The sequence below is a fragment of the Dreissena polymorpha genome, chromosome 5 (genome assembly GCF_020536995.1).
Source record: "Dreissena polymorpha isolate Duluth1 chromosome 5, UMN_Dpol_1.0, whole genome shotgun sequence".
NCBI lineage: Eukaryota > Metazoa > Mollusca > Bivalvia > Myida > Dreissenidae > Dreissena > Dreissena polymorpha.
In genome coordinates this window covers 89,763,067-89,773,751 of record NC_068359.1, presented here as the reverse complement: position 1 = coordinate 89,773,751, position 10,685 = coordinate 89,763,067, and the positions used below count along the sequence as shown (strand labels likewise).

Genomic DNA, 10,685 nt, shown 5'->3' with positions numbered 1-10,685 from the left:
AAATAAGTTGCACCATTGACGCGTCATCTAAAACATAAATTAAGTATTTCTTGTCAGTGATATATCAATACACGATTTACAAACTCAAGTGATTTTAGCTGTGAGATGGAAATTTGGACATGAACTGTATTTTATACTGGTTAAATTACGAGCCATCGTTAACATCGATATTCAAAGGTGAATCGCAAAACAAGCTAAGAAATGCATGCATGAAACGCGTCTGTCGAGCTAGGTTGAATTTCATTGAAGCACTTGCATCGACATTCACAGATAAACGTTGATTTCGAGCTTATGTGAATATAAAGGTTGCTTTGAGATCGACATTCAAACATTGATCTAGATAAATCTTTAAGCCAGCCCCGACATCGACATTCACAAGCAAACTGACAATATTGAGCTTGTGCGAATATCGTGTTAGCTCTGAGATCAAAATTCAATCATGATCCATCAATACCGAATTCATATAAATTAGAACAAGCTCATTCGACAAGGCATTCAAAACCGAACGGGGATTATGAAAATGTTGCGGATATTATGCTAAGATGAGTTTCGAGTAAGCGCTGAGACCTATAGTCAAAGGCTGATTGCGGATATCAAGCTTGTGCTAAACTTCTGCTACATGCCGATCTAAGATCAATGTTCAAATATGATTTGGAAATATTCAGGAGCTAGATTGCGACATGTTAATTGTCAACCGACGAATTTAATGATTAGCATCAGGACATATCTATTAATCAATACATAAATCTACAATTATTGAGGCATAATCAACAACAATATGAACAAATAATGGATAAATAGTGACATAAAAGTGGTCCTTTATCGGTCATTTTAGCGCATTTTCGCTGCATATCATTCGGTTTATACGTCCACAGGCCATGTTTTCCTAAAGGAAAATTAATATAAATGTATAATTTTGCAAATCACAAATGTTTAATAAAGCAAAGCGGAAATTGTATAGAATGTAGCTTAGATATACTGATCTAAATTCTTTTACTTATATTAACTCGGTGATCGCATATGCTTCTTTTTGCATCAATCTGGTTCCGATATTATCCATGTTGATTTTTTAAAGTTTTTAATAACACATTGAATAAGCAATAATTTGCAGTAATGCCTCATTCCACCAAGTGGAGCTATACTCGAGCGTACGTGAATAAACGAAACATGAATTCGAGGTGAGCCATCATGACTTTCATGCTTGGCAGTCATTAATCATACCATTCCTATATTCGTGTACCGTGTACTGGCCATTAAACATCACTTCCGGCACGCATGTAAGAGCTGGGAAATCTATCTGCCGTTAAGACATCAGCTTACGTCTTTCAATTCTGGAAGGTGTCCGGATCTGGCCTTACGAGTGCGCCGTAAAAAGTAAGCCGAGATCGTAGCTGCAGCGACGCGTTCTTGACATCATCGACCAATATTATTTACATTCATCGAATATAAAACAGAAGGATGTAATTCCTTAAGTGTGTGAAACTAGAGATGCGCGAATCATAGCATAGTCTTATAACTAACGATTTCTTTCAAGTTAAGTTAAACCATTTTAATATTCTCCAAATGCGTGCACTTGGCGTTATAAATTAAGTCAAACGCTATTCAAGCACGTGCATGTTAAGAATTCAGACGGCAATTCGATATATCAGTGTGTTAACTGTTTTTGTACCTTTTGCCCACATTTACATGTAAGTCCATAGTTCTAATAAATCTTGTTTTGGGACTTTTGGGCACTAAAACATTTTCAGCGTAGTTTCAAAAGTGTAGTCAAATGATGAATTTAATTTATGATCGCAAGCACACGACGAATAAAGGCGGCACGTGAATATATCCCCTTAATATTTGTGTATCCTCTGTACAATTGTGTTAGTCCATCATCCGGGAAAACTCGTGCTTAGGATAAGTGGGACCTGAAATATAAACAATGGTCATTTACACAAATGTATTAAGAAAACGCTCAAATGTATCGATGGTCCTTTTTATTTAATACATTGATACGTGCTCGTGACGTATTTACGTATGTGACCTGTATTTAAATGTGTTGATGTTCTGATAAGGTAAATCGTCTAAATCGGTTGAAAATGTCATATGATTTTAAGGGACACGCGTCGACAACTGTACATGAACTTTAGCGGTTACATCCGGTTAATCGGCTAACTCAACACACACAATATCACGTTGTAGTGTCCCACCATCGTGTTCAATTTTTCTATATAAGGAAACATAAGCAATATTCTAAAGATAATCGTATCTTGATATAGTTTAGTTAAAATCTATTTAATTTTGCTCGATTGCATCGAAAGCTTATATAAACGCTCTCGAGTCCGTTATTTGGGGGAGATCTAAAGAACGCTCCCACAGTGAGGATCGAACCCGTGACCTCCCGGTCGCTAGGCGGGCACCATATCTATTACACCACGGCGACATTAATACAGTTTAGAAAAGAAAGCATATGAATACCCTATCTAAAACCTTTGTAGTATCACAAGTTATTTTAACAAACGGAGAAAAGACATCAGGACATGGAACGATATCAGCTCAAATGTCAGGAGTGCAATGTAAATTAGAGTGAGGATAAATACCTTTAATTCCTTTAGCACACCGATGAAAAGAACATTATCCGAAGGTATTATAGGCCCAATCCCAATCCAGTTAAGATCTACTTATAATTAAAAAAAATTGTTAAGGAAACATAATATCGCTTTTATTAAACTGCATTCAAATACGAAAACACGTATAAAACATGTAATGATAGGAAACTATACACGAGATTGACACTTTTACTTATTATGAAAATGAAATTTAAAGAGCAAGAAACATTAAAAGGAGGGAGTATCATTATCGCTTGTCTTTTATTAAAAGTGATTTACTAATTTGCTTAAACATACAGACATGTTTAAAGCTGAGGTCACCGTATTTTAACGGCCGATGAAATAAATAGGCAACTTAAACCACATGTTGCGTTGTGTCATTAGAAAAGGAAATGCGTATTGATTGTGGTAACTTTACACTACTGTTTACAACATTGCAATACGTTGACTGTTTCATGGTTTGATTATGCACTTGCCTATTATAGGTTAATTGTCCATTTATCTTAAATATTATGTGTTGTTTTTGCACTGCATTTGTTTTACCAACAACATATGCATACGTTAATTTATGTGTATGCTGCATTTAGACAAATGGTGGACATGCCACTCGATTATCGCAATAATTCTGATTTGTGCACACACGAAAATACAGAGCTTTAACATAACTTTTTAGTTTTCGTTTCGTAATTTCGTTAAGCTTTTTATATTCACCCAATCCAAAAAAATAACTTCTATATACGTGTCAACATATAACTGCCTACTTGTGAAACGCATAAAGATGGCTAACAATACATATTTAAACAGGCATACCAACTAGAAAATATGTATGGATCTAAATTAAATTCCTTCTACTATGTATTATCATGAATATAATGACATACACACAAACAACACAGTTGCTTGTGTTCTTTTTGCAAAACAACAACATTGCTTTGCACATTGAATGCAGATATATATACTATACAGACACAGATAAAATGAATTCGAAATACCGCTTTGAATTCGCAAAGATGCCTGATCTTATCCACGTTTTGCAGATGTCCCCATGATACCTCAATGTCCCAGTGTTTTTTACGCATAACGCTGCACCTTGGTATTCGCTAAGTCTGAATTAAAGTTCGGTTGCTATTGCTCTCACAGGGCATTATTTGTTTCCATGATATTTTTGCAATAAAGGGCTATTAAGACACGACCTCTGTAAATAAAATACATATCGTCGTACCTGCGCATTGGTTTTTAAAGATAATTAATATTGTAATCAATTTAGTCCCTTTTTATTTCGACTATATTGTCCCAGCCTGAGAAATACAATTCTGAAATGTAGGATGCCTTCTTCGTTACATAGCCTTGTTATAGATATGTGTATGTTAGTGCTGTGTTGCATTGATAGGTTATTAACATGGGCATTATTTGGGCAGCTTTTGTATAAAACGTACTTAAAAGAGATTTATAACAAAACATGTTCATGCTTTACATGCTTTAAAAAAAGTTTGTTTCTTAATATCATAATTTAGTTTTATCCTATTTAGACGTTTATTAATAAAAAAAAATATAAATCATTTATTTGTTTGAAGATGTAGATCACAAAAAAAGCAACTATACATTCGTGATATATCGTATCAAAATAATACATTAACTTGACGATTTGAAGATAACGCATGTACACACAGCTATGAACTACAAATCGGACATGAACTAGTAGACTCTAGCGAGTTTGATGGGCGAGGAAGTCAATCAAGTCATCGTCATTTTAAACTATTAACAGTGAACGTAGCAGGTAGGCTCTACGGCAATTTGTCGCTTACACTTCGTTTGAGTTTGTTTGAGTAGATTTCGACAAAAACGGACACATTTACGAACACCATGTCGATAGTTTTACAATCTCCACAGATGTATTTACGCTTTGATTGTAATGATGTAAGGTAAGGATAAACTATTTAAATAAATTTTCTTATAATTTTATTGAAAGACAAAACTCACGATATCTTCTAAATAAAAAACGAATTATTTTGACATGCCGGGATGAATACTAAAGACAAATAGAGAACGGGATTGACAAATGGACAATTTGCTATTTAATGAATGAATGACCGTACGGATGGAAAGACTGACGAACGGTTTACCTTTCTTTGCCGCGTCAATTCACGTCTATCTTAAATGAACTGTCTACTTTCTTTATTTAACAGGGGGTTTTGATGCCAATGTTTAAACGTCCGTGAAATGAAAATATTTACGCGCGCTGTCGTTGTTGCATAAAAAACAACCTTACATCTAAAGCGATATAAAGCAGATTGACAAGCGCTGTAAACGTAACAATATTTGATGATGAGCTGGTAAAATCCATCACAATGCAAATTAATTTAATTATAAACACGTGTCGAGACTGATGAAATTAGAAGTATGTTTTAATAACAATACCAAAGACCAGATAGATAATTCGTCGTTTTGTAATTTAACATTAACGACAATTTGCATAAAGATTCAATGACGAGCAAAAATGATCCTTTCTTGCATATGATCATTTATGTATACTTACTCTTTGTATTATTAAAGAAAAGCATGCTATAATAATCAATTGATTAAAATAGTGATATATACACCATGTATTATACATGACTTTATGTTATAGCAGTAACCGTTGATGAATTATGTTTCCGATACACTTAATATGAAATTTGCTGCTATTTTCATAGCTTTAGCATCGTTGACGTGCATATACAAAAGCCTGGAACAAACTACTGGATACCAAAACTTGTATGCCCGTTATTCAATGATTGCTTCATACATTGGTGTTGAACAATGGATTAAGAATAACAACAACGCGTTTTAAAAACGTCTTATTATGTATGCATAAACATTAGAGGAACTTAACATTATGAAGTGCAATTGTTCTAATCATTTATTTCTTGCCTAATCAAGGAAACACTTGATTAAGTGTATATTTTCCTAAACGGAAAACATTCTTAAAGTCGCCTTAATGTTTGTTGTCTTATGAAGGGTTCAAATAAAGCGACATAGGAAGATATAGTTGTACTTTACATGAAGGTATTTATAAACCCCCTTGCACCAGTCTCCAAAGAACGCGTAACTTTTCTCTAATTCTCAAGTGGACATGTACTTCCAACCGTTTTGCATAGGATAACATATTAACAAGAAAGTAATACAATAAAGGAATATTTGTTCATAATATATTGATAGTATCCGATAACTTCATACTCAGCTGACGTATTTGCTCATTGCTTAGGACCATAAACTGCCTGTCGTGCTTCACTTTCCTGGCTATACCCATCATCATTCTAAACAAATCTACGTTTAAACTTCAATACATTCTGCATTTTAAAAGTGGAATGTTTTGTTTTTATTGAACATCTTACAACTTGCATGTTATGATAAAATATACATATAATTAAGCATTTTATATATTCATTAAATGTTAACATTCATATCACAGGCGGAAAAATCGTAAAATACTTAATCTTACATGCTTTCAGAGATTTTGGAATTGGGGATTTTAAGTGTCAGTTTGCTTTACGAGCTGCAACGTTACACTAGTCAAGCCCGACGTCCCGTATCTGCGCACGTATGTATTTGATCTTCGAGTTGCACACTGCCAATATTTTAGTTTAAAAAAAACACCTGCTCTATAATGCCAATCCATACCGCGCAACGTGTGGAAATATATTGGTCGTTTTTATCAGTTTGAATACTCAAAATTTGCAACAGTACGCAGTTTTACAGTTACTGTAACGTTCAAAAGATACGTGTAATTTTTGAAATTAAAATGGGTTTGAATATGATTTCAAACTTTATTGTTGCAATGCCTTCTACAATATTGTTCACACGATTGGCTGTTTACCGTTTTTTAAATATACAAGCATGCGTCTGACACATACCGGTATACGAATAACTCTCAGTAGACCATTCAAGTTGCGACAACTGCTCTACAGACTACCCCAGCTCCATCACACGCTTTAACCTACCTCTCAATCTCCGACAGCACGACCAGCCAAAGCAGGTGCAACTTCCACTCTGACGTATGCGCCTGTATCAACCTCAACTGTGCATTCAACACATTCCCGGAAGTTACGAACGCGCTTCAATGCAACTTACGTTTTCCTTCAATTAAAGTTGTATGGTACTAAAAAAACAGTTAATATATAACAATTATGATTTAAGCCAAGTCTTTCAAGTGGGCATGTAGGTTTGCATAAGAATATTGCATAGCACTACTTTTGACATGGTCAGTTAATGGACATTCATGTAACGGATCAGTTTGCATATCATTGTGGGCTATACGTTGAACACTGTCTGATTCATTGGTTGTATGAATGTATGAAATTTACTTTCAGATAGAAACCAAGCCAGCATGTTTGTGAAAGTGCGTATGTTGTATAATCCATACCCGTGTCGATGTTATGCTTAGGATGAAAGACTCTAACCACCACTTCAAGCATCGTGGGCATCGTTTATCTACAATAATACATTACTTATACAATAAAATATTACTTAGATATATACACATGTGCATGTGTTGTTATATAGGTAGGCCATCTGTTGGGCGAGGTATTTGGAGTGATCTCATTGATAAAATACATATGTTATAAATCTGATAAATTGAAGGATTTTCTAACCCTAATATATCGTTACTGCATTTTCTTGACTTGTAGAGTTATTAAACGAAAACATGTACTGCAATAAAATTGCATGGCAAATTCCAACGACTTTGTTCTCTTTATGACAACCTTCGCAAAGATTAACTGTTATTCCGGTAATATAGAGTCGATTTTACATTTCATTCCTTTTTTTTGCTTTGAATGAATAAAGTAGCCATACACTTAAACACGAATCGCCTCTTGCTGATGCAGCTGTAATGACGCAGTTTATTTATTAAACATTCATTACATACTTAACGGACAAGATATATGGATATAAGGAGACACGTAAGAGCATTCCCATCTATCTTTTTTAGGAAACAAATGCCCAATCAAAGTTGTCGAATACGCCTCACTCCACGGGGGGCACGTCCTGGAGCATAATGAAAGCTGTTTCGAAGTTGTGACCCATCCGATGACGTGGAATGACGCAGAATATCACTGCAAATCAAACGGAGGCCACCTTGCGTACATCACCAGTCAGGTGGAAGAGGATTTTATTACGAACTTCCTGAACAAAGAAAGGCTAAATCAGTATATCTGGATCGGACTGTCAGACAAGGGTAAAGAGGGGAGTTGGTCCTGGACATCGGGTAGGTGCTACGTGAAACCTTTAAAAGAAACATTCATTTCAGACACAGATAAGCTTAGAAACTCTAACAATTGTGTCAATCAGTCAAAAATGCATGACAGATAACAGTGACCATTTGCATTTCATCTTACATTTTGTCGGACAGCAATTGTTTGCATATACTGTAATTTTTCGCCTGATTTCTGTACATGTCTAATGGTTGTAGCACATCAAATAAAACACTTAAAAAATCACTTGATATGTGTCCTTATTTTCATGAGGTGTTTATCTAAGTTTTTGTCAGTTTACTTCCCAAATTTCGTTATATCTTTGTTCCATAGTGCTTGTGCAATTGGTCACATGACTAAAACAAACGATAGGCAAATTGTAAAAATAACGTCTTTCCTGATAATTTTTAGGGTACTTTATTTAGCAAATATTTAAACAGTGTCCAACTCTTAAGTCATTTTAAACGCGTCAAACCTTACTATTTTAGTTTGAATCTTTGGTATATATAAAATTCATTATCCAGTTTTTTTTATTATTCATCTTATTGGAGTATTGGTTCATGTTTGACTTATAGCGATAGTAAACGTTACATTCACAAAGGATGATATATAGATTATTAATGCAACTTCACAGAAATCAAAATTGATCACTATTATAAAAATATGACATTATTGTAATAAATTCAAGATACAAAACAACAGGCTGTATGCAGTGCACAAAACAACAGGCTGTATGCAGTGCTGTTGGTTTCAATCAGTTAATAAATCAACTGATGATGCACACTCCCTGTGAAACCGTCGGTTTTAACTTCAGGTTATCCATTCTCGTGGACAAAATGGTTCCCCTTTAGATACAATTCAGACAAGCACAACTCGGAGGATTGCGTTGCACTGGTTCCCGCGATTGGCGTGATATTTGGTATTCATGCAAATGGAGCATGGGATGATCTGCATTGCGAGGCGTTTAACCCATCACTATGTCGTTATGGTAAAACCTAGTCTTCATCTATATTATTTAATGTAGGTTGGATCAAATTATTTGATCAGGATCCTTTTTATCATATTGTCTATCACATCATTCTTAATAATATTGAATTATTTCATGAATGAGTGTATAAACAAAATGAAATCATAGTATATGATGTTTTGCACACAACTATATCAAATTAACCATAACTAAGACTAAGGCAACAATTTTGTAGTACAGACACTTGGTACTTGTTCCAGCAAGATAACATATCCGACCGTGTTTCAATAAGAACAAAGCTTTAAATCAATTCAACTTATATAACATTTCAAAACCTTAGTATAACAAAATAGCATGATCAAATCGTCAATCATTTCTATTGCCATTTAAAGTATATCTTGTCTATTCTCAGATAAATTCTGAAACAAATCTGAGTTTCCTCAAATACAGTTTTTATGTTTTTTATCTTCCTTTCAGATGCCCATCAGACAGCCGCTGCGCTTGTAAATGACCTTCTTGGATTGCTTTCTAATCTGGGTCATTCGATATTTGGATAAAAACATTAACTCCGAAAACCGTTTGTTTTTTCCGTTGACATTAATGTTCACATTAATCTTTTAAAATAATACCATTACATCATTTCACATTACAAATCTTCCGTATAAAGTACATAACGATATGTACCAATCCACATTGACTTTGCTTACAGAGGTATCTATAAGTGTGTTATTTTTCTATTAAACAATGTTGTTTTTATTGCTATGCAAACACTGTTTAATGTCCCAATTCGGTTGATCGATCAGTAACCTGTTTAACTGATTGATTTGGGTTTTTCATGGTAGTTAATATTAAACAAAATATTATTAAAAATGTGTTTCGCTTCTAGTTAGTATACAGCCAGTATCATGATACAACCATTGTTTACACAAATCAATGTTGAAAGCAATTAATAGTTATAAAGTAGGCTTATGAGGTTTAATGTGTAGTGAAGCATTTTAAATTAATATTCGACCAGATTAAACTTGCTACGCTCAAGTATTAAACAGTTTGTATGCTCATCGACTACACACCGATAACGATAGGTAGCAAGTAAATGTATTTGAAACATTTAGTGTTAGTTTTGTTATTGGAAGTAAGTCAGAGGAACCGTGAAAGGAAGAACAAATGCGACCATAATAATCTCCCTTGATGGGAAAAGAGAATCGCAGCCATTGTAAAGGTCTTTGTCGCAGAAGAAAGTAATACTCGTTTTCTTTGGTAATGCTTACACTTACTGATATCCTCAATGTGTACCGGGCTAAAAGTGATCTCTTATACATCTACATTGAGGTTTCTTTGAAACATACATTTATCGTACGTTTTGGTAAGCACATATTTGTATGTATTTACCACAAATTAATATTGATCATGAGAAATAAATGCCATTGTTAGTTCGAGTGCTTGTCGAAATTATTGCTATATATATATATATATGTTCTTATTTGATAAAGAGGATAATGAGTATTGCCTCACTATGTATTGTATTAACTCATTACCAAAACGTTTAATTAATATCGGCATTCGGTATCAACATCTCAGGCTGCAGAATCAACTGGATTTTAATGGGTTTACACACGGGCTTGAATAATGAAAAAACAACGTTAAGAACTTTATTTTTGCAAAAGTTATTGACACTCATTTGCAAAAATATTAAGTCCATACAAGTTTTCCTTGCAGTTTATCATACGGTTGAAGAAACAATCCTTCGCACGTCTGAAATTGGTGACAAAAAATCACGTTGCTTTAAGAATAACCGTAAACATGAATGCACTATCTTAGTCAGTTAGAGCTAGAAGAAGTAATTTATTTTCGCAAACCGAACAGTCGCAAAGTCATCGCTGCAACCTCCGTGTAAGG

At 34.2% G+C, this 10,685-nt stretch overlaps 1 protein-coding gene across 1 annotated transcript; it reads left to right on the top strand.

The window, feature by feature from the left end:
- The first annotated feature begins 4,306 nt into the window (after positions 1-4,306).
- Positions 4,307-9,364, top strand: LOC127831878 (lectin-like). Its single transcript, XM_052356953.1, has 4 exons — positions 4,307-4,368; positions 7,561-7,836; positions 8,637-8,810; positions 9,267-9,364. Exons 2-4 carry the CDS (start codon positions 7,659-7,661, stop codon positions 9,344-9,346), a joined length of 432 nt encoding a protein of 143 aa, XP_052212913.1. The 5' UTR covers positions 4,307-4,368; positions 7,561-7,658; the 3' UTR covers positions 9,347-9,364.
- Positions 9,365-10,685: the final 1,321 nt, after the last annotated feature.

What these genes read in the sequence shown, in the direction of transcription:
- LOC127831878 (XM_052356953.1), top strand. Translation starts at nt 7,659, where the DNA reads ATGACGTGGAATGACGCAGAATATCACTGCAAATCAAACGGAGGCCAC. An exon ending in GAGTTGGTCCTGGACATCGG is followed by an intron (nt 7,837 to 8,636) that starts GTAGGTGCTACG and finishes TTTTAACTTCAG; the next exon opens with GTTATCCATTCTCGTGGACA. An exon ending in CCCATCACTATGTCGTTATG is followed by an intron (nt 8,811 to 9,266) that starts GTAAAACCTAGT and finishes TCTTCCTTTCAG; the next exon opens with ATGCCCATCAGACAGCCGCT.